The sequence below is a fragment of the Oncorhynchus mykiss genome, chromosome 12, assembly GCF_057628025.1.
Source record: "Oncorhynchus mykiss isolate SJ-2025 chromosome 12, ASM5762802v1, whole genome shotgun sequence".
Classification (NCBI taxonomy): domain Eukaryota; kingdom Metazoa; phylum Chordata; class Actinopteri; order Salmoniformes; family Salmonidae; genus Oncorhynchus; species Oncorhynchus mykiss.
Genome location: NC_143033.1, coordinates 65,219,749 through 65,244,507, shown reverse-complemented (window position 1 = coordinate 65,244,507; position 24,759 = coordinate 65,219,749). Strand labels below are relative to the sequence as shown.

At 42.1% G+C, this 24,759-nt stretch overlaps 2 protein-coding genes and 1 pseudogene across 4 annotated transcripts; 2 read left to right on the top strand and 1 right to left on the bottom strand.

Moving 5' to 3' along the window:
- Positions 1-1,908: 1,908 nt before the first annotated feature.
- Positions 1,909-9,621, top strand: LOC110537921 (SAGA-associated factor 29). Of its 2 annotated transcripts, none has more exons than XM_036937996.2 (10): positions 1,909-2,041; positions 3,997-4,070; positions 6,599-6,674; positions 7,195-7,267; positions 7,591-7,655; positions 7,799-7,928; positions 8,166-8,312; positions 8,464-8,499; positions 8,652-8,814; positions 9,086-9,621. In XM_036937996.2, the coding sequence occupies exons 2-10, from the start codon at positions 4,005-4,007 to the stop codon at positions 9,200-9,202; spliced, it is 873 nt and encodes a 290-aa protein (XP_036793891.1). In that variant the 5' UTR covers positions 1,909-2,041; positions 3,997-4,004; the 3' UTR covers positions 9,203-9,621. The 2 variants fall into 2 exon arrangements, with proteins under 2 accessions (XP_036793891.1, XP_036793890.1); XM_036937995.2 differs by having other exon boundaries at positions 1,911-2,047.
- Positions 9,622-11,271: 1,650 nt separating this feature from the next.
- LOC149979248 (uncharacterized) lies at positions 11,272-12,123 on the bottom strand (annotated as a pseudogene).
- Positions 12,124-18,209: 6,086 nt separating this feature from the next.
- nfatc2ip (nuclear factor of activated T cells 2 interacting protein) lies at positions 18,210-24,717 on the top strand. 2 transcript variants are annotated; one of them, XM_021624389.3, is made up of 9 exons: positions 18,210-18,750; positions 19,358-19,471; positions 19,841-19,895; positions 20,334-20,451; positions 21,091-21,174; positions 21,329-21,581; positions 22,942-23,086; positions 23,767-23,882; positions 24,136-24,717. In XM_021624389.3, the coding sequence occupies exons 1-9, from the start codon at positions 18,670-18,672 to the stop codon at positions 24,295-24,297; spliced, it is 1,128 nt and encodes a 375-aa protein (XP_021480064.3). In that variant the 5' UTR covers positions 18,210-18,669; the 3' UTR covers positions 24,298-24,717. The 2 variants fall into 2 exon arrangements, with proteins under 2 accessions (XP_021480064.3, XP_036793888.2); XM_036937993.2 differs by lacking the exon at positions 18,210-18,750 and adding an exon at positions 18,841-19,048.
- The last annotated feature ends 42 nt before the right edge of the window (positions 24,718-24,759 follow it).

The window sequence follows — 24,759 nt, the reverse complement described above, 5'->3', positions numbered from 1 at the left end:
TTCTATTGGTAATCTTCCAATGGTAATTTATTTTACACGGGCAATTAATTAACTCTTTTCTTAATTCTAAATGCACCTAGTTTCCTTCACCGACATGGTTTCTCTGCCCTATCAACTCCTCCCTCCTCGGAGACAAAGATTAGATTAACAATGTTTTTCCTTCAGTCTTATCAACACCTGTGGTTCAAAGCTCACACTTCTCACGTTTTCTAACAGCCCCCCTGTCTTTGTATGACCTTCATTTGTCTGTCAAGGCCAATCCAAAGGGTGCTTTTGAAGGTGAGGTGTGTGAATGTGAGCAGGGTGAACCAACTTTTGGTGACAATGCTAAGTTGTTCGACAGATTTTGATTGTTCAGTAGGCATTGAACCCATTTTGATCGCAGTTCTATAGCACCCATGAAATCCCATTGTGTGTGTGTTCTCACCTGTGCATGTTAATAGAGGGGAAAGTAAATGTATGTTGTACTGTAGGCCTACATAAAGGAATATATATATATATATATGTGTGTGTCCTAGATAGAATGATTCAGACTGTAGTCATGACAAATAAACACATGGCTGTCTGTATCTGTGAAAACGATGAGGAAAGGCCCTTCCCTCACATAAATATACTCATGTTCCGACGCTGTAGAATAAATTACAGGCCTTGAACCAGGAGCTATGAGTAAAACGTCTCAAAGTAGCCTCTTCTCCTAAAGCCTGGCTTGAATATTCCACAAACCAGTCATTTTGGATATGACCTAATTGTTTTTGAGCAAGGACGGTTTGACGCAGGCGTACTGAAGCAGGGAGAGAGTTCTTGGCATGTTTTACTTCCCTCGCTGCCTCCATAAACAGTCATAAACAGTACTGTACTGGCCATAAACTGGAGTCAGAGCTGAGAGGGGCGGGGTGACATGTTTAGGCTTCACTCTCTCTTTCTCCCAGTCTCTCTTTCACTCCCACTATTCATATTTCTTACATTTGTGCTTGTTTCCTTTCAACGGCTATCTCTCAGCTGTCTAACAACATTCCTGTTTTTTATTTCACTGTTTTCTCCTTCTCCTCTTACTCTTTCTGTGACTCCTCCTTCCACACTTTCTTGGCATTTCTCAGTCATGTGGGCGCTCTGTTCAATAAATATTTGCTGAAATATGAGCTTACCCATATGAGCTGTGACTAAGCCTACACTCAACAAACACACTGAACACACAAATACTCACACACACGCACACACATTATTATAAACAGCACAGAGCGTCCCAGACAGTTTTGACACATGGCAGATAAGCCAACACTTATCTGCGTCTGTCTATGGTCCATTTTACGACCTCATTTTCTCTATGACAGCGTTGAATATTAACTTTTCAGTATCTCCACCTCACCACCCTTTGCCCCCCTTCCACACACACCCAACTAGTAATATCAAATATATACAATATATTGCTTTACATTAGGGCACTGTCTACCTAGCTTTACATTCATATTAGTTGTCTATTGAGTTTTGTTTTTAGTGATTGTTTTGCTGTTTGTGTAGCTGTTTTCTTCACCATGGTTTGTAGCTGGTGTTTGTTTCCAGAGGCCAAACCTCCCTCCACTCCCTCGCAGAATTCTGCTGACGGAACATTTTACACAAGCTTCAGAAAAAGAACAGAACATTACAGTCCGATTGAATGTGTTTACAAGAGAACGCCTCAAAAGAACTGTCTGTATGTTTCAATATGTAAACATTGAGGAGAGATGTTTGGAAGATGGAATGAAAGTGGTGAAGTAAATTACATGGGTTGTAAACATTTACTAAACGAATTCAAACAATTATATTTACGTGTGATTATTATATATATTATTATATATATATATATATATATATATATATATTATTTTTACATTAGAACACCCATATGGTAGAGAGAGGCCTTATTTGTATACAGTCTATGGCCGAGATGCAATATTGAAAGACACGTAGGACAAACGTTTGGGGTAGTACGGTTTGTCCTCGTTGCCAGTCCGTAGTAGGCCTTGAAACGAATGAAAGCTAACAAGCTACCTAACTACCAAAGGTAAAGGTAGGTAATGTATAGTTCTAAACATGTTGTATAACAATTTACCAAAATGTAACGTTACTCCACAAAATAAACTGCGTTTGGTGGTTGATAAAAAGGAAATATCACGTTTAAGTCATCATAGAAGCTAGCTAGCTATTTAGCCAGCGAAGCTAGCTTGCTAGATTTTTACAATTTAGCTGGCTAGCTTCCTGCAATATGTTTGTTCTGACCACGTTAGCTAACTTTTGCAGACAACTTGCAAGTACAAAGTAAATGTGACGTACGTTGCGAACAATAAAACGACCTAGTAATGTAACCTTACTGTCATGGTAGCTAGCTATGTTAGCCAGAAGATTCCAACCCTACCGTTACACTTGTTTACATTGAGCTGCACTGGGGTCAGAACGCAATCACGGTTAGATTAAAGGCCCATCGCAGTCAAAAATGTGATTTTCTGAGTTGTGTATATATATATATATAGATATTCCCACACGATGTAGTTGGAATAATATTGTGACAATTATGATAATGGCTTTAGTGTAAGAGCTCTTTCAAAAGACCTCCTGAAATTTCAGCCTGTTTTGGTGGGATGGAGTTTTTGCCTGCCTGGTGACATTCCTAGGTGGTAAATTAGTTAATAGACCAATGGGCGGTATTAGGTTATGCTGAGCTGCCTGGCACGGATCTATGGCCCGTGACATGAATGGGGAAAGCGGTTAGGGGGGAGCACCCTTCTAAAATTGAGTAGTGATCTATGCCGGTCATGTTGTCAAAAAGGCAGCATGGTACATCATCCAGTAACATACATCTCTTTTCCATAAAATCTATGTTTGAATTTTCAAACTAGTTTTTATTGGAAAGGCAGATAATGTGTTTTTATCAAAAGCAATCACTTTTGAATGTGAAAACACAGAATCCTACTCATTACTCCACGTGCTTAAAATACGTCACTTTTGTTTTGAGCCAACTTCGCCTTGGGCTTTGAACGGGGAACATGGCTCAGGCAGCTCGGTTCAAAAACAAATGCAATCAACATTCAGCCGTTGAATAACACCTATCCGGGCACCCAGGCCAGATAAATCGAATTCCCTCAGTAAGCGAGTGCGTTCCAAACCTCCCTGCCAATAACAGCTAGTTTTCCCCGCCCCACATAGACCACTCTCAGACAGTCCTAACAAAAGTCTGGTTCCAAAACAGATCCAATAAACTTTTGCCTGTTGCAAAACACGCCTATCCTGGCGCCCAGGCCAGATAAATCGAATCCCCTCAGTAAGCGAGTGAGTTTCAAACCTCTCTGCCAATAACAGATAGTTTTCCATTTTCCCTGCCCCACATAGACCACTCCCAGACAGGCCTAACAAATCTGGCTAAAGAAATTGCTATTTGCTAAAAAGCTATTTTTGATTCTTGTTGACCATTTTAATTGAAAACAGTCACAATAAGGTACTTAATTGTTACCCAGAAGTTATTTGATATTTAGAGAAAAACGGCAGCATTAGACCAAAGTGATTCATCGAGAAGATTGAAATACTGCTAGCTTTCCAGAAAAACTGCCCTTTTTGTCCTCATGCTAGCTAGCAGTAGCCACCGCCACCATTTTGGAATGGCAGTGTCAGCCAATCAGCTCCTTTGTTGTCTAATGCAACATGTCATTCCATAATGGCTACTGCTGGATAGCATGAGGACGAAAAGGGCAGCTTTCCGGGGGAAAAAAGCAGTTCAATCTTCCCGGTGTAACAGTTGGGATAATGGGGTAATTCGGAGTACAACACAATTTTTATCATCCCCAGAGTCTTAATCTAACCATGATGATGTTCCGACCCCAGTGCAACTCAGTGTAAACAAGCGTAACAGTAGGGTTGGAATCTGCTGGATAGCTATCATGTCTGCAAGGCATGTCTATCATGTTGCTGCTTAAACTCAAGTGAAACTAATTTGATGAATGCATTTTGGACATTTCGTTACCACAGGCAAAATCATGTCGGCAGACACCAAAATCGCAGAGCTTTTAACAGAGCTCCATCAACTCATCAAGCAGACGCAGGTAAGTCTCAAACAATGATTGCTACGCCCAAGTGATGTTGTCATCAGGAGCACTGACCAGTGACTCAAGGACCACAGTGGAGGACGGTTATATGATAAATAGCAACCTAGCTAGTAATATTCACACGTGACTCCTATGGCTCATATTTTTACATCATACCATCATAGTGATTAAAGTCACATTTGGGAGTAATGTAATAGCTAAAAAAATTGCCCTGAAAACGCCTTAGTCATATCCCAGTTTACCTATTTGCTTATAGTCTTGCCTACACCTAGCGAACAGTTTATAAATTAAATGAGAAAAAAATATTCAATTTTATTTGGAATGGCAAGCCAGACAAAATTAAACGGGCCTATTTATATAATGAATATGAATTTGGAGGGCAGAAGTGATTAAATATTAAAGCATTAGACCTCTCAATAAAGGCTGCAGTCATACAAAAGTTATACTTAAATCCAAACTGGTTCTCTAGCAAATTAGTAAGAATGTCTCACCTTATATTCAAGAAAGGCCATTTTGCCATTATTCAGATTACAACCTCTCACTTTCAGTTATTCGAAAAGGAAATCATCTCCCAAATATTGCTATTTTTAAAACAAGCCATAGAAAGTTGGTTGAAATTTCAATTTAATCCACCAGAAAAGAGAACAAATAATACTACAAATATTGTTGTTAAACTCAAATATACTAATTGATAAAAAAAAAACATACTTTTTAGAATTTTTTTTAAATAAAAGGTATAATCTTCGTAAATTATATCATAAATACGACTGTTGGAGTTATGTCATACATACAGCTAACCAAAACACAGCAAATATGGAATAGGAAAGTGGAAGGGGGAAAAAATAAGGAACTTGTCTGTTGGACCTGCATTAAAGACCATAATTGGTTAAAGAAAATTGTGATAAATAAAAAGTACAGTGCCTTGCGAAAGTTTTCGGCCCCCTTGAACTTTGCGACCTTTTGCCACATTTCAGGCTTCAAACATAAAGATACAAAACTGTATTTTTTTGTGAAGAATCAACAACAAGTGGGACACAATCATGAAGTGGAACGACATTTATTGGATATTTCAAACTTTTTTAACAAATCAAAAACTGAAAAATTGGGCGTGCAAAAGAAATCAGCCAAGACCTCAGAAAAAAAATTGTAGACCTCCACAAGTCTGGTTCATCCTTGGAAGCAATTTCCAAACGCCTGAAGGTACCACGTTTATCTGTACAAACACTAGTACGCAAGTATAAACACCATGGGACCACGTAGCCGTCATATCACTCAGGAAGGAGACGCGTTCTGTCTCCTAGAGATGAATGTACTTAGGTGCGAAAAGTGCAAATCAATCCCAGTACATCAGCAAAGGACCTTGTGAAGATGCTGGAGGAAACAGGTACAAAAGTATCTATATCCACAGTAAAACGAGTCCTATATCGACATGACCATCGTTATGTTTGGAGGAAAAAGGGAGAGGCTTGCAAGCCGACGAAACCATCCCAACTGTGAAGCACGTGGGTGGCAGCATCATGTGTGGGTTCTTTGCTGCAGGAGGGACTGGTGCACTTCACAAAATAGATGGCATCATGAGGCAGTAAAAGTATGTGGATATATTGAAGAAACTTCTCAAGACATCAGTCAGGAAGTTAAAGCTTGGTCGCAAATGGGTCTTCCAAATGGACAATGACCCCAAGCATACTTCCAAAGTTGTGGCAAATGGCTTAAGGACAACAAAGTCAAGGTATTGGAGTGGCCATCACAAAGCCCTGACCTCAATCCTATAGAAAATTTGTGGGCAGAACTGAAAAAGCATGTGTGAGCAAGGAGGCCTACAAACCTGACTCAGTTACACCAGCTCTGTCAGGAGAAATGGGCAAAAATTCACCCAACATATTGTGGGAAGCTTGTAGAAGGCTACTCAAAACGTTTGACCCAAGTTAACCAATTTAAAGGCAATGCTACCAAATACTAATTGAGTGTATGTACACTTCTGACCCACTGGGAATGTGATGAAAGAAATAAGAGCTGAAATAAATCATTCTCTACTATTATTCTGACATTTCACATTCTTAAAATAAAGTGGTGATCCTAACTGTGACCTAAGATGGAATTTTTACTAGGATTAAATGTCAGGAATTGTGAAAAACTGAGTTTAGATGTATTTGGCTAAGGTGTATGTACATTTCCGACTTCCAAGTGTGTGTGTATATTTATATATTTATTTGCAAAGAAATATATGGGCGATTGGAAGTGATGCAGACAATTACATTGATGGAAGCTACAATCTATCTGCTATATTAAAGCTGATCTACCCCATAAAATATTTTATTTCTTTAAAAAAAAAAAGATACCTAAGCAATGCAGAATAGGAATAATATGCAGAGATCAAATTAAATCTCATTGCCAAAACATAAGTCAGTGTAATACATTGATATTTTGTGTGCACATGACATGTTATTCTTGCTGATATGCTGTGTCATGTTGCACCTATGCAACAACCATATTGTAATATTAATCCCTTTCCTTCTCTTTTTCAGGAGGAGCGGTCGCGCAGTGAACACAACCTGCTCAACATCCAGAAAACACATGAGAGGATGCAGACTGAGAACAAGAGTGAGCCTCTACCTCGCCTCCCCACATTCCCCTTTGTCCATCAACACTGCAACACTATTTTAGAACTCTTCATATTACAGTTACACACCGTTTCTATTCATGTGTCGTCTGGCTAACTCTTTACCCCACACACACACGGTATGTTCTTCCAACCTCGTGGGGACCTAAAATGAATTTCCATTCAAAATCCTGTTTTCCCTGACCCCTAAACCTAACCCTTACTTGTAACCCTAAACCTTACCACTAACCTAACCCTAATTGTAACCCTAACCCTAAACCCTAAGATTAAAATAGCCTTTGTTCTCATGGGGACGTGGGAGAATGTTCTTTATTTTACTATCCTTGTGCGGACTTTTGGGGATTTTAGATCCCCACAAGGATAGACAACAACCCCCCCCACACACACACACACACACAATATATACACACACACACACACACACAATATATATACACACACACAATATATACACACACACAGAGTGTAATAAGGTGTTATTCTTGTCCCCATCTCCCCCAGCCTCCCCTTATTACCGGACTAAGCTGAGGGGACTCTACACCACAGCCAGAGCAGACGCTGAGGCAGAGTGCAGGTCAGTAGCCTACACTTGAAAAGGAGCTCAGATGCAATAATTTAATAACCAACGTTTTGACAGACAAGCTGTCTTCATCAGGGTAGCCTACACTGACATCCCTATGCCCCTTCCACTATGCCCCTTGGGGTGTCTGCTGATCTGACATGATAGGTTTGGTGTAAGCCATTTAATGTAATGTTTCCTTTCACCAAAGCAACTGTGGTAGTTCAGTGATTAGATGTGTTTTTGTCTTGCGTTCAGAAATCATCGCCACCATGTGGGGTAAATAAGTACAGCTCCATTCCAAAGTAATAACTCAGGCACCACTCTCTCTCCCACAGTATTCTTCGTCATGCCCTCGACAAAATTGCAGAGATAAAATCCTTATTGGAGGAGAGGCGAATAGGTAAGGCGAGTATGGCTGTGACTGAATTCTCATAATAGCCTACATCCTATTTAGGAAGGAGAGGAGACGAGGAGAAGAAGCCACTGTGTACTATTGAGATGCAGCCCATGCTTCACTATCTCCTCCTCTCTCCTCTCCCCCAGCGGCTAAGATGGCAGGGGTGAACAGCGACAATGACCCCCCCAGGAAGACCATGCGGAGGGGGGTGCTGATGACATTGCTCCAACAGTCAGCCATGACGCTCCCGCTGTGGATCGGCAAGCCAGGAGACAGGTAGGGTCTGATGATTCAGTCTCTCTCCTGAGCCCTGTTCAGTACTGCGCAACATAGCAAAATGTTTTACAACGGTAAATGAAAATCTGTGTTCTTATTGTGCACAGTTCAAGTTCAGTACCTCCCCCACTTTTCTTCCACCTGACCCTTTTTTTCTGTCCTCCATTACTATATTACCCCCCCCACCCCTAAAACCCTCCCCCCTTCCCTGTATCCCCCTCTCCTCCTCCTCTCCAGTCCTCCTCCCCTGTGTGGGGCGATGCCAGCCAGCAGTGACTACGTGGCCAAGCAGGGGGACAAGGTGGCAGCGCGGGTCAAGGCCGTGGACGGAGACGAACAGTGGATCCTGGCCGAGGTGGTCAGCTACAGCCACTCCGCCAACAAGTAACTATCAGCAAATCAGCTCCAGCCACTGCTAGCCAATCAAGTACAGCCATATCCCACTGTTACCAATCAGCTACAGCCTTTAACACTTTTAGCCAATCAGCTTCAACACAGACTGTTTTGAGTTGTATTCTTCTGCTCTGTCCTTCAGGTACGAAGTGGATGACATTGATGAGGAAGGAAAAGAGTAAGTCATTGTCTTCATTTTCTATATTTCTCTTCCTACTATTTTGTCTTGTAGTACATGATATTTTATGCCCTGAAAATCTTACCTCGGATATGACAATTATCTACTCTACTCCCCCCCCCCCCCCCCAATCGCCCATCCTCCTCCTCCAGGAGACACACCCTGAGCAGGCGGCGTATCATCCCCCTGCCCCAGTGGAAGGCCAACCCAGAGACGGACCCGGAGGCCCTGTTCAGTAAAGACCAGCTGGTGCTGGCCCTCTACCCCCAGACTACCTGCTTCTACAGAGCCCTCATCCACACACACCCACACCGGGTGAGACAAGGAAAGGGAGGGGTGGGTGGGGGGGGGGGACTGATTGATGTCATTTCAATACATTTTATTTGATGACGAAACTACATGAAGCTCGTTCAGTTGGAGATAATGTTACTGTACACCAAACCCTGCATCCAGGCAGGCCCCTCGCTTGGCAGCTTCCCCTCCATCAATTCTAACCTTAATCATTAGTGGTGCAAATGCTAAACTGACCCCAAATCAGTGAACCCTGTTCTCTCCACTAACCACCATGCTCTCTCTGCCCTCTCAGCCCCAGGACGACTACTCAGTGCTGTTTGAGGACACGTCGTATGCAGACGGCTACTCCCCGCCCCTCAACGTAGCTCAGAGATACGTGGTGGCCTGCAAAGAGAACAAAAAGAAGTAAAGAAGAGAAGAGGGAGTCAGTCGAAATCAAGGGGACTGAAGATGCTGTGTAGACAAGAGTTTCCAACCACCCCTCTCCTCAGAATAACAATGGGCTCCTTACCCAAGCCACAACGTATGGACACACTGAGGGCAGGTTTGGGCAGCTATCTGTGAGGCTCAGTCAATCTAGGGAGTTGTATTGATATCCAACGGTGTGTTATCATGGCTCATCTGTTTGATCATCGTGAGACGTGCAGGATGTTCTGTTCTCTGTTCTGTCTGTATTGGCCTGGTGGTGACATGACTATGCTTCTTGTGGAACGGGCTATGCTGCATGTGTGATGTAAAAAAAAAAAAAAAAGTAAACATATTTTTTTGTTGTTTAAATTTGTATGTTGACTATGGACACTGAGTAAGAATAAATGTTGTTTATATATATACAGTACCAGTCAAATGTTTGGACACAGCTACTCATTCAAGGGTTTTTTCTTTATTTGTACTATTTTCTACATTGTAGAATAATGAAATAACACACGAAGAGATTATTTTGTATGTAACCAAAATATTGTTAAACAAATGAAAATATATTACACATTTGAGATTCTTCAAAGTAGCCACCCCTTGCCTTGATGACAGCTTTGAACACTCTTGGCATTCTCTCAGCCAGCTTCATGAGGTAGCCACCTGTAATGCATTTCAATTAACAGGTGTGCCTTGGTAAAAGTTAATTTGTGAAATGTCTCCTTAATGCATTTCAGCCAATCAAGGTAGGGGTGGTATACAGAAGATAGCTCTATTTGGTAAAAGACCAAGTCCATATTATGGCAAGAACAGCTCAAATAAGCAAAGAGAAACGACAGTCCATCATTACTTCCACAGGAAAGGAAGACCCAGAGTTACCTCTGCTGCAGAGGATAAGTTCATTAAGTTACCAGCCTCAGGAATTGCAGCCCAAATAAACGCTTCATGTAGTTCAAGTAACGGACGCATCTCAACATCAACTGTTCAGAGGAGAATGCGTGAATCAAGCAAGCCTTCATGGTCTAATTTATGAAAAGAAACCACTACTAAAAGGATACCAATAAGAAGACGAGACTTCCTTGGGCCAAGAAACATGAGCAATGGACATTAGACTGAGTCCAAATTTTAGATTTTTGGTTCCAACCTCCATGTCTTTGTGAGACGCAGAGTAGGTGAACGGATGATCTCCGCATATGTGGTTCCGACCGTGAAGCATGGAGGAGGTGGTGTGGGGATGGTTTGCTGGTAAAACTGTCTGTGATTTATTTAGAATTCAAGGCACACTTAACCAGCATGGCTACCACAGCATTCTGCAGCGATACACCATCCCATCTGATTTGCGCTTAGTGGGACTATCATTTGTTTTTCAACAGGACAATGACCCAACACACCTCCAGGCTGTGTAAGGGCTATTTGACCAAGAAGGAGAGTGATGGAGTGCTGCATCAGATGATCTGGCCTCCACAATCACCCGACCTCAACCCAATTGAAATGGTTTGGGATGAGTTGGACCGCAGAGTGAAGGAAAAGCAGCCAACAAGTGCTCAGCATATGTGGGAACTCCTTCTAGACTGCTGGAAAAGTATTCCAGGTGAAGCTGGTTGAGAGAATACCAAGAGTGTGCAAAGCTGTCATCAAGGCAAAGGTGTCCAAACTTTTGACTGGTACTGTACACATACATAAACTCAGCAAAAAAATAATGGTCCTCTCACTGTCAACTGCATACATTTTCAGCAAACTTAACATGTGTAAATATTTGTAAGAACATAATGTGTCCCTGAACAAAGGGGGGTCAAAACCAAAAGTAACAGTCAGTATCTGGTGTGGCCACCAGCTGCATTAAGTACTGCAGTGCATCTCCTTATGGACTGCACCAGATTTGCCAGTTATTGCTGTGAGATACGCCACTCTTCCACCAAGGCACCTGCAAGTTCCCGGACATTTCTGGGGAGAATGGCCCTAGCCCTCACCCTATGATCCAACAGGTCCCAGACTTGCTCAGTGGGATTGAGATCCGGGCTCTTCGCTGTCCATGGCAGAACACTGACATTCCTGTCTTGCAAGAAATCACGCACAGAACAAGCAGTATGGCTGGTGGCATTGTCATGCTGGAGGGTCATGTCAGGATGAGCCTGCAGGAAGGGTACTACATGAGGGAGGAGGATGTCTTCCCTGTAACACACAGCGTTGAGATTGCCTGCAATGACAACAAGCTCAGTCCGATGATGCTGTGACACACCGCCCCAGACCATGACGGACCCTCCACCATCAAATCGATCTTGCTCCAGAGTACTGGCCTCGGTATAACGCTTATTCCTTCGACGATAAACCGAGTCCGGCCATCACCCCTGGTGAGACAAAACAGCGATTTGTTTTGCCAGTCCTGTCTGGTCCAGCGACGGTGGGTTTGTGCCCATAGGTGATGTTGTTGCCGGTGATGTCTGGTGAGGACCAGCCTTACAACAGGCCTACAAGCTCTCAGTCCAGCCTCTCTCAGCCTATTGTGGACAGTCTGAGGACTGATGGAGGGATTGTGCGTTCCTGATGTAACTTGGGCAGTTGTTGCCAGCCTGTACCTGTCCCGCAAGTGTGCTGTTCAGATGTACTGATCCTGTGAAGGTGTTGTTACACGTGGTCTGCCATTACGAGGACAATCAGCTGCCCGTCTGGTCTCCCTATAGTGCTGTCTTAGGCGTCTCACAGTACAGACATTGCAATTTATTGCCCTGGCCACATCTGCAGTCCTCATGCCTTCTTGCAGCATGCCTAAGGCATGTTCACGCAGATGAGCAGGGACCCTGGGCATTTTTCTTTTGATTTTTTCCAGAGTCAGTAGAAATGCCTCTTTAGTGTCCTAAGTTTTCATAACTGTGACCTTAATTTCCTACCATCTGTAAGCTGTTAGTGTCTTAACGACCATTCCACAGGTGCATGTTCATTAATTGTTTATGGTTCATTGAACAATCATGGGAAACAGTGTTTAAACCCTTTACAACGAAGATCTGTGAAGTTATTTTTACGAATTATCTTTGAAAGACAGGGTCCTGAAAACGGGATGTTTATTTTTTTGCTGAGTTTATATACAGTTGAAGTCGGAGGTTTACATACACCTTAGCCAAATACATTTAAACTCAGTATTTCACAATTCCTGACATTTAATCCTAATAAAAATTCCCTGTCTTAGGTCAGTTAGGATAACCAGTTTATTTTAAGAATGTGAAATGTCAGAATAATAATAGAGATAATTATTTATTTCAGCTTTTACTTTCATCACATTCCCAGTGGGCCAGAAGTTAACATACACTCAATTAGTATTTGGTAGCATTGCCTTTAAATTGTTTAACTTGGGTCAAACGTTTTGGGTAGCCTTCCACAAGCTTCCCATAATAAGTTGGGTGAATTTTGGCCCATTCCTCCTGACAGAGCTGTTGTAACTGAGTCAGGTTTGTAAAGCCTCCTTGCTCGCACACGCTTTTTCCCTTCTGCCCACAAGTTTTCTATAGGATTGAGGTCAGGGCTTTGTGATGGCCACTCCAATACCTTGACTTTGTTGTCCTTAAGCCATTTTGCCACAACTTTGGAAGTATGGTCATTGACCATTTGGAAGGCCCATTTGTGACCAAGCTTTAACTTCCTGACTGATGTCTTGAGATTGCTTCAATATATCCACATAATTTTCCTGCCTCATGATGCCACCTATTTTGTGAAGAGCACCAGTCCCTCCTGCAGCAAAGCACCCACACAACATGATGCTGCCACCCCCGTGCTTCACGGTTGGGATAATGTTCTTTGGCTTGCAAGCCCCCCCCCCCTTTTTCCTCCAAACATAACGATGGTCATTATGGCAAAATAGTTTCTGTTTGGCCACATTTCTCCAAAAAGTACGATCTTTGTCCCCATGTGCAGTTGCAAACCGTAGTCTGGCTTTTTTATGGCGGTTTTGGAGCAGTGGCTTCTTCCTTGCTGAGCGGCCTTTCAGGTTATGTCAATATAAGACTTGTTTTACTGTGGATATAGATACTTTCGTAACTGTTTCCTCCAGCATCTTCACAAGGTCCTTTCCTGTTGTTCTGGGATTGATTTGCACTTTTCGCACCAAAGTACGCTCATCTCTAGTTAGACAGAACGCGTCTCCTTCCTGAGCAGTATGACAGCTGCGTTTGTTTTGTTTGTACAGATGAACGTGGTACCTTCAGGCATTTGGAAATTGCTCCCAAGGATGAACCAGACTTGTGGAGGTCTACCATTTTTTTCTGAGGTCTTGGCTGATTTCTTTTGATTTTCCCATGATGTCAAGCAAAAGGGCACTGAGTTTGAAGGTCGGCCTTGAAATACATCCACAGGTACACCTCCAATTGACTCAAATTATGTCAATTACCCTATCAGAAGCTTCTAAAGCAATGACATTTTCTGGAATTTTCCAAGCTGTTTAAAGGCACAGTCAACTTAGTGTATGTAAACTTCTGACCAACTGGAATTGTGATACGGTGAATTATAAATGAAATAATCTGTCTGTAAACAATTGTTGGAAAATTACTTGTGTCATTCACAAAGTAGATGTCCTAACCGACTTGTCAAAACTATAGTTTGTTAACAAGAAATTTGTGTAGTGGTTGAAAAACAAGTTTTAATGACTCCAACCTAAGTGTATGTAAACTTCAGACTTCAACTGTATATAAATACACACACACACACACACACACACACACACACACACACTACCGTTCAAAAGTTTGGGGTCACTTAGACATTTTCCGGAGTCGCCTCTTCACTGTTGGCGTTGAGACTGGTGTTTTGCAGGTACTATTTAATGAAGCTGCCAGTTGAGGACTTGTGAGGCGTCTGTTTCTCAAACTAGACACTAATATTATTGTCCTCTTGCTCAGTTGTGCTCCGGGGCCTCCCACTCCTCTTTCTATTCTGGTTAGAGCCAGTTTGCGCTGTTCTGTGAAGGGAGTAGTCACAGCGTTGTACGGGATATTCAGTTTCTTGGCAATTTCTTACATGGAATAGCCTTCATTTCTCAGAACAAGAATAGACTGACGAGTTTCAGAAGAAATTTCTTTGTTTCTGGCCATTTTGAGCCTGTATTCGAACCTACAAATGCTGATGCTCCAGATACTCAACTAGTCTGAAGAAGGCCAGTTTTATTGCTTCTATAATCAGAACAACATTTTTCAGCTGTGCTAACATAATTGCAAAAGGGTTTTCAAATGATCAATTGGCCTTTTAAAACGATCATCTTGGATTAGCTAATACAACGTGCCATTGGAACATAGGAGTGATGTATTCTGATAATGGGCCTCTGTACGCCTATATAGATATTCCATTAAAAATCAGTCGTTTCCAGCTACTATAGTAATGTACTGTATTTATGATCAATTTGATGTTATTTTAAATGGACAAAACAAATCATTTTCTTTCAAAAACAATGACATTTCGAAGTGACCCCAAACTTTTGAACAGTCGTGTATATCAATCAATCAAATGTATTTATAAATCCCTTTTTTTACATCAGCCAATGTCACAAAGTGCTGTACAGAGACCCAGCCTAAAACCCCAAACAGCAAGCAATGCAGATGTAGAAGTACGGTGGCTAGGAAAAACTCCCTAGAAAGGCTGTAACCTAAGAAGAAACTTAGAGAGGAACCAGGCTCTGAGGGGTGGCCAGTTCTCTTCTGGCTGTGCCGGGTGGAGATTATAACAGAACATGGCCAAGATGTTCAAACGTTCATAGATGACCAGCAGGGTCAGATAATAATAATCACAGTGGTTGTAGAGGGTGCAACAGGTCAGCACCTCGGGTAAATGTCAGTTGGCTTTTCATAGCCGATCATTCAGAGTTAGAGACAGCAGGTGCGGTAGAGAGAGAGTCCAAAACAGCAGGTCCGGGACAAGGTAGCACGTCCAGTGAACAGGTCAGGGTTCCATAGCTGCAGGCAGAACAGTTGAAACTGGAGCAGCATGACCAGGTGGACTGGGGACAGCAAGGAGTCATCAGGCCAGGTAGTCCTGAGGCATGGTCCTAAGGCTCAGGTCCTCCAAGAGAAGTGAGAGAAGGAGAAAGAGAGAGAGAATAGGAGGGAGCGTACTTAAATTCACACAAGACACCAGATAAGACAGGGGAAATACTCCAGATATAACAGACTGACCCTAGCCCCCCGACACGTAAACTATTGCAGCATAAATACTGAGCACTATTTGGGTACACATGAAAAGTGTTTTTAACATTTTGTTGGATTTACTAACGAGTGGTGAGTGGCTGGGAATCTTACACAAATCTTGTACAACCATATTGTTAGAATATAGAGTAGACTGTTCAATCTCTTTAATGAAATCAATCATTTTTCTTAAATGATTTAAGATGAAATATAGTAGTGTTTTTCCTTTGCCCCTGAAAGCAAGCACATCATTTGGTTCTAAGATGAAGCATCTTAATTAGGCTAATTAGAACCATAGGATAGTTCTAACGATTAACTTAGCCTTAAGATGTTTTTCGGAAACCAGGCCCAGAACAGAACAAAAGACAGTACAGCATAAAGAAGCACATTTGTAGGCAATGTCATAGCGACGTTGGCTAGCAAAGCTCATGCATAGAAACAGGTCACCGGGTCTAGCGATCGTCTCGTGCCAAACTGAGCATGTGCAGGCCTTCAAATCAATGGCACTCCTTCTATATAAAGTTGTTTTTGACAAAAATGTCAGTTTGCACATTTCACGAGGTTGGAGTAATAACATGCGGTGGTGTAAAGTACTTTATGTAAAAAATACTTTAAAGCAACTTTGGTTTTAAAAGTAGGGGGACATAGTTATTACATAATTATTACTCCAAACAGCCTACCCGACCACTCGGAGGCGTCCGCATGGTCCTAAACCGCACCATTGCCTCGTTTTGTATCACATTCCAATGACAAAACTAGGAGGGACAAAAATGCAATTTCGGAATGTGGGGGGGAGGGACAAAAAACTACTTAAGTAGTTTTTTGGGTATCTGTACTTTACTATTTATATTTTTTGACAACTTTTACTTCACTTACATTCCTAAAGAAAACAATGTACTTCTTACTCCATACATTTTCCCTGACACCCAAAAGTACTCGTTATATTTTGAATGCTTAGCAGAAATGGACCAATTCACACACTTATCAAGAGAACATCCCTGGTCATCTATACTGCCTCTGATTTGGCGACTCACTAAACACAAATGCTTTGTTTCTGAATAATGTCTGAGTGTTGGAGTGTGCCCCTGGCTATCCGTAAATTTTAAAAACACAAACAATTGTGCCATCTGGTTTGCTTAATATAAGGAATTTGAAATGTATTTATTTTCTTTTTATTTAACCTTTATTTAACTAGGCAAGTCAATTAAGAACCAATTCTTATTTACAATGACGGCTTTCCCCGGCCAAACGGTAATCAGGACGACTCTGGGCCAAATGTGCGCCGCCCTTTGGGACTCCCAATCATGGCCGGTTGTGATACAGCCTGGAATCGAACCAGGGTCTGTAGTGACGCCTCTAGCACGGAGATGCAGTGCCTTAGACCTGCAATCTGGTTTCCGCTCAGGTAATGGATGTGTCACTGCAAACTTAAAGGTCCTCAATGATGTCACCATTGCACTTGATTCTAAGCAATGTTGTGCTGCTAATTTTATTGACTTGGCCAAAGCTTTTTGAATCGGTAGACAATTCCATTCTTGTGGGCCGGCTAAGGAGTATTGGTGTCTCTGAGGGGTCTTTGGCCTGGTTTGCTAACTACCTCTCTCAAAGAATGCAGTGTATAAAGTCAGAAAATCTACTGTCTCAGCCACTACCTATCACCAAGGGAGTACCCTAAGGCTTGATCCTAGGCTCCACGCTCTTCTTAGTTTACATCAACAACATAGCTCAGGCAGTAGGAAGCTCTCTCATCAATTTATATGCAGATGATACAGTCTTATACTCAGCTGGCCCCTCCCTGGATTTTGTGTTAAATGCTCTACAACAAAGCTTTCTTAGTGTCCAACAAGCTTTCTCTACTCTTCACCTTGTTCTGAACACCTCCAAACAAAGGTAATGTGGTTTGGTAAGAAGAATGCCCCTCCCCACCGGTGTGATTACTACCTCTGAGGGTTTAGAGCTTGAGGTAGTCACCTCATACAAATACTTGGAAGAATGGCTAGATGGTACACTGTCCTTCTCTCAGCACATATAAAGCTGCAGGTTAAAGTTACATCTAGACTTGGTTTCCTCTATCGTAATGGCTCCTTTTTCACCCCAGCTACCAGACCATCCTTCCCATGCTAGATTACAGAGACATAATTTATAGATCGGCAGGTAAAGGTGCTCTTGAGCGGCTAGATGTTCTTTACCATTCGGCCATCAGATTTGCCACCTCCTTATAGGACACATCACTGCACTCTATACTCCTCTGTAAACTGGTCACCTCTGTATACCCGTCGCAAAACCCACTCCACTGGTTGATGCTTATTTATAAAACCCTCTTAGGCCTCACTCCTCCCTGTCTGAGAGATCTACTGCAGCCCTCATCCTCCACATACAACACCCGTTCTGCCAGTCACGTTCTGTTAAAGGTCCCCAAAGCACACACATCCCTAGGTCGCTTCAGCTAGCGACTGGAAGGAGCTGCAACAAACACTCAAACTGAGCAGTTTTATCTCAATCTCTTCATTCAAAGACTCAATCATGGACACTCTTACTGACATTTGTGGCTGCTTTGTGTGATGTATTATTGTCTCTATCTTCTTGCCCTTTGTGCTGTTGTCTGTCCCCAATAATATTTGTACCATGTTTTGTGCTACTACCATGTTGTGTTGCTACCATGTTGTTGTTATGTTGCTACCATGCTGTGTTGTCATGTGTTGCTGCCTTGCTATGTGTTTGTCTTAGGTCTCTCTTTATGTAGTGTTGTGTTGTCTCTCTCGTGTGTGTTTTGTCCTATTTTTATATTTGATAAATTTTTAATGTTTTATCCGCAGGAGCCCTTTTGCCGGGTTTGGCCAGGGAAATTATGTATACTTATTACTTTTGATACTTAAGGACATTTTTTTCAATTACATTTACTTCTGATACTTAAGTTTATTTAAAACCAAATACGTTTAGACTTTTTCTCAAGTAGTATGTTGATGGGTGACTTTCACTTTTGAGTAATTTCCTATCAAGTATGACAATTTGGTAATTTTTCCACCGCAGATAACATGTTCAACTACCTAAGACATTGGCTCGAATCTAGGTTGTGCCTTTAGATTTTGAGAAAACGAACAACTAAGGAAGAACTTTTCACCTATCTTATGGACTTCTCATACCCCAAACCCCGGCCTAGTCTGTTTGGTCTGTTTCGTAAGTGTTCCCAGAAGTCTTGCAATATTGCGCCTATGGGTTTAGAAACTCTGTGACATGCGATGACGCGTCCCTGGGTTTAGAAAAGCTACGACCACGTCTTCTTCCCAGAGATGATTGGTCCAGAATGAGGTCACAACCTCCCCCCAGAAAACACTGCGATTGTTTGGTGAAATCATCACATTGGAGGGAAACAATGGCTGAAGTGGTAAATATTTTCCAGGACGTCCAAAAGAGAAGTTATTACCGATAAGCTCGTTTAGTGTAGAAAGCAATCTAGCACAAAAGTATGCAAGCGAGTCTTTACTCGAGTAGACAGCTAGCTAAAACAATAGCGCGATCTGTGCTAGCATAATATAGCTAGGTTTACTTGTGCTGCTAGCGTCGATGTTTATTTTCATCATTTGCGTGCATAATATGCTATGTTTATGCTAAGTTCTAACCAAGCCAGCCGCCCCCAACCGGCTGTTTTTGGGCCGATCAAACTAGACATGCTGAGTGAGATGGTTGGTGTATGGCAGGGGTATTCAAATCTTACCTCACGAGGTCCGGACTACTGCTTTGTTTTCTGTTCTACCTGATAATGAATTGCACCTATATCAGTCACTGATTAGATGGGAAGAATGGAGAAAAAAAAGCAAGAGAACTGGCTTCGAGGTTTAATTTGAAGGATGTATGGTGTCATCGATGAAAGTTTGCTAGTTTGTCAAATGTTTACAAGTTTATCCAACTTACAGTAACGTTAATTCAGCATGTAAGGCATTGATCAAAGCTTTCTGCGTGTGTGTGTGTGTGTGATCTCCCCCTTCGTTCAGAATTCTGACAGTGACAGCGACCTTGAGTCGACCGCCCCCGTGAAGCCTCAACCCAAACGGCGTCGTATCATCGACCCCTCGTCTATTACCACCGTGCCGATCTACTCTAACAAGGTGTGGCCCATAGAGATCCTATTAAATGAGTCATATTCCTGTTCCTATTTAATTATTCAAATTCTATGGCGTGAAGTTATTTACTACTCTGCTACTGGCATAGTCAATTCTATTTAAATGTGCTTTAATTGATTTTATTGACTGGCAAAGTCTATGTGTCTGTGATTCTCTGTATCAGTGTGTTGCCTGAGTGTATCAAAGTAGATGGATCCATTCACACACATATTTGGATGTGTACATCAACTGCTGCAGATGAACAATTGCAAAACTCCCACACAGATGTTTTGCCTTGCCAATGCAACAGGGCTGGGCTATTTGTAAAATCTATTTCATTACCAAATACGGGTCATTTTGTATTTATGTTTGTAGGTGAACAACAGCTTACAGCTGAATCCAACTCTCTTCGCCTGTGATGTTAACGCAGGTATGAACTACAGACAGACTGACAGAGGTCTGTTCTGCTACTAGTTAATTCCTGTTCAATTCCTGTCTGTTGAACTGAACATGGAGTTTGATGGGTGGGTGTAATTTCTGGAACGTTCCAACAAGATTCTGTTACAAAGGTTGCAAGGTTGCTAACCAAGTAGCACGATCAATTCACCTCGCTAACAAGCTGCCGAATAGGCATCAACTCACCACGTAGCTTATTCTTAATGTTTGTCCATAGACATTTTTCAGAATAAATGTGGTGAGTAAAAACTTTATGAAATAGCCCACTCCCTACCCGGTATCTTATTCAGCCGCTATACAACTTTCTATGCGTTATTGTTTGACAACCTTGTTATTTACAAAGTTTTTGGAACAGATTCCTGTTGGAACGTTCCACAAATTATGCCCACCCAAATTTGATTTCTCTACCTAGGTGACAATGCAGAGGAGGTCAGTTCGTGGTCCAAGTCTCCACCCTCAAAGAAAAAGAAGCCAATCATCATTACCTTGAATGACTCAGAGGATGAGTCTGAGCCAGAGGACAAAGATCCGTGAGTTACTTGCTGCTAATGGTGTACTCTGCCCTGCTTTCATTTACTGTGTTTACTGTATATGTAGCATGTTTTTGTACTACCCCAGGCAACCAGAAGGTGGCAGTAGTGTATTTAATTTGTATTTATGTACAATATTTCAAGTATGGTTTTAAAGCTGCAATATTTAACTTTTTTGGGGACTTGACCAAATTCACATGTAAATGTGTGTTATAGAGCTGTCATTTTCATGGAAAGCAAGTCTAAGAAGCACTAAATCTGTTCTATGTGTGCTATTTCTATGCTCCCTGTTCTTAAGTTTTGTTTTTGCGTTTTTTACTTTCAGTTTTGCACACCAACTTCAAACCGCTGAAAATACAATATTTTTGGTTATGGAAAAGATATTTCACAGCGGTTTAGATGGTACAATGATTCTCTACACTATACTTGCTTATTTTGTCACACAAACTGAAATTAGACAAACTAATTAGAATTTTAGCAACCAGGAAATAGTGGGCGATTTCTGCGTAGTGCATCTTTAACAAATTCTTAGTTTAAGTAAGTAGCCTTGCATGAGCTTTGGCTTGTGCGAGTCAGAGCGGCTCACAATTCTTAGTTTAGTAACCTCTCCCCCCCCCTAAAATGCTCTCTCTCTCTCAGGGTAGACATCCGTTCCCCCTCTCCACCCCCACCTCCAGGCAGCCCTTTTGTCAAAGTATCCAATCGGGCCAATCGAAAGATTCTGTGAGTTGATGTTTTGTCTATGTCCGAGACAGAAATACAATGCCCTTTCAGTAATGCAATTACAATATCATCACCAGTCACTTTATCGGTCTCTCTACGCCTGTCCCCGGTGGCTCTCTCTTTCTCTCTTTCTTTCTCTCACTCTCATTCTCAGAGAGATCAACAGAAAGCTAAAGGCTGTGGGCTCTCTCCTCTCTCCCGAGGCCAAGGAGCGGTCTGGACGCCGCGGCTGCCACTCCCCTCCTCTCACTGAGTACGACGATGATGACATCATCCTCATGTCCCCAAACTCCCGGCCCAGGAGCCAGCCCCTCGCCCCCTCCCGAGACCACAGCCCCCTGACATCCAGAGAGATCGCCCTCAAGTTCCGCAGCCGGACAGACCTCTACAAGATCCCTGTGTTAACTGTAAGAATCAGGAAGAGCACCACTTCCTGTTGTGTCATAGTGATGCTCAAGTGAGTGTGTCGTGATTCAGGTTAAAGATGTAAGTTGTCATTAACTGGTGGTCCAGGGTCGGTTTTGGACATTAACTTCTAGGTGCCAGTTTTCCAGATTCAGAGTAAATCTATTCCTGGACTAAAAATCTCCTTTAACAGAGACTTCATCTAGAGGATCAAAGAGGGCTTTTGTGTTCAATTCAGGCTGAATGTATGCTGAACAAAAATATAAATGCAACATGTTAAGTGTTCGTCCCAAAAGATCCCAGAATTGTTTCATACGCACAAAAAGCTTATTTCTCTCAAATGTTGTACACATTTGTTTACATCCCTGTTAGTGAACGTTTCTCCTTTGCCAAGAGAATCCATCCACCTGACAGGTGTGGCATATTAAGAAGCTGATTAAACAGCATGATCATTACACAGGTGCACTTTGCCAATGTGCAATTTTGTCATACAACACAATGCCACAGATGTCTCAAGCTTTGAGGGAGTGTGCAATTGGCATGCTGACTGCAGGAATGTCCACCAGAGCTTTTGCCAGATAATGTTAATTTCTCTACCATAAGCTGCCTCCAACTTTGTTTTAGCGAATTTGGCAGTATGTCAAACAAACCTCCCAACCACAGACCATGTGTAAACATGCCAGCCCAGGACCTTCACATCTGGCTTCTTCACCTGTGGGATTGTCTGAGATCAGCCACCCAGACAGCTGATGAAACTGAGGAGAATTTCTGTCTGTAATAAAGGCCTTTTGTGGGGAAACACTCATTCTGATTGACTGGACATGGTTCGACAGTGGGTGGGCCTGGCTCTAAAGTGGGTGTGCCTATGCCCTTCCAGGCCAACCCATGGCTGCACCCCTACCCAGTCGGGAAATCCATAGTTTAGGGCTTAGTTAATTTATTTAAATTGACTAATGTCCTTAAGTGAACTGTAACTCAGTAAAATTGTTGCATGTTGTGTTTTATATTTTTGTTCAGTATAGTTATGAAATTCAATTAGGAAAACTGTTACCTTGGCAACAGTGTCATTTTTATTGCAAGAATCAGGAGACTTCTGAGTGTGCCAGAACTGAGATCAGTCACAGCCGGATGTGATGCATTGTGATGAATGTGACTGCTTTTGAATCCTGTGCTCCACAAGACTCTCAAAGCCTACCAAGCTAAAGCCTTTGGTGTTATTAACTCAGGGGGCGCTAACACAAGTTTTCTGGTGTCAGGCAAGGTTACTCATCATCACGTTAGCTTAGCTAAGTGAGCCACCGCTACTACACAAGTACACTGGAAGTTTCTTCTAGTTCCTAACTTGAGGCTCTTCATTCCCAGACGGTGCCTCTGAGCAAAGCGGTGGAGCAGCTGTCAGTCAAGCTCAAAGTACCGCCCTCCCGCATCCTGTTACTGAGGAGAGACATAGAGCTTCCTGTCCACTCCACAGCCAATGAGCTGGGCCTGGGCATCGCTGACATAATAGGTGAGATGACTCATAGTGGCGTACATTAGTGGGATGCACACTTGGATGTCTCACACAGTCGTTACAATGGGGAAAGTGTCGAACCTCACCTTCTAATGCAGTGGTTCACAACTGGTGTTGCCTCGGGAAACAAATTGAACCAGGTTGTCTGAGTCACAACCCAATATTAGCATTGCGTAAAAAGAGTGCTTTTGTGCTAGATTGCTTTCTACACTAAACAATGAAATGCTAGTCACCAAATCTGGAAAACTATTTTTATGCTATATTGTATGTAAATGTAGCAATTTTATGACAAGGGAACAACATTCCCACCTGTTTCATTGTCAATGATAAAATGTTGACCATATTCTTGATGAAGAATGAAAATAAACTGGTTTGAGTCTCAAAAATCTATCAAAATAGTGCTGCTAATAGCTCTATATTGAAAAAAAAAATAATCAGATTGAATTATATATATATATATATTTAAATTCATTATCATTTCTACATACTTTCTAGCTGATTTAAGTCGTTTAAGTTCAGACTGGAGTATAATTTTATTTCATTTTTACTGCCACAAGTTGAGAAACGGTGTTCTAATGTAATGCTTCATAATTTAAGGCAGCAACTCCACTCTCAATGTTTGATCACGAACCCTCTTTTCTGTGCTGTTGTTTTAACCTTGCCCTCCCTTCTGTCAGACTGTGTTGTCATAGCAGCAGATGATAAACACGAGTCTGAGCAAAGTGGTGACATGCTCACTGTGCGACTGCAGGCCAAGGAGAAAGGCTCAGCACAGGAATATTCCCTACACAAAGTGAGCATTATCCAACGTTTCTCACAATTAAGAATTTGGGGTTGAGCACAAATGTGTAAGGGTAAGGTTCAAGGGCAGAGGGAACAAAGCTGTTTGGAGTACAGCCTTAAACTCACCTTTTCTTCTCAACTGTTCATAAAGAATAGAAGGAACACAGTTCATCCTAATTCCCTTACTCTCATTTTCTCTTTTACTCTCACTTCTCTCGCATCTCTCATTCTTCTCTCGCTCCCTCCCTCACTCTCTTCCTCAGGATGCCCCCCTGGGCTCCATTCTCTCCCAGTATGTGTCCAGTATGTCCGTGGATGCCAGACGCAAGGTGCGCTTCCAGTTTGACGGGTCAAAGGTCGTCCACAGCCAGACGCCCTCCCAGTTGGACATGGAGGACGGTGATGTCATTGAGGTGTGGGTGTAAACACCTGTGGTATTTTCATAGAGCTGTGGTTTTCAAACCTCTCCTCTGGGATCCCCAGACGTTTCAAAATTGTGTCGTAGCCCTATACTAACTCACCTGATTCACCTAGTCAAGGACTTGATTAGTTAACCATTTGAATCGGGTGTGTTAGCTGATATAGTTAAAATACATGAAACGGCTGGAGGTCCCCAAGGAACTGTTTGAGAACCCCTGTCATAGATGATTTAGTTGTATATGCGATGGACACAACAAACAAAAAAAGGATAGAAAGATGTCCCAGTGCTATGTTCTTTTAAGATGCATTTACTGCACTTGGTCCAAATAAGACTCTTCAATATTGCCACTGTCAATTTATGATTGTTTATTTACAAGATGTGTTTTGAACTGATTTTGAAATAAAAATGTCTCTGTTCGAATGAATGCACTGTAATGTTGTCTGAATTGATTTTAAATGGACCTGTA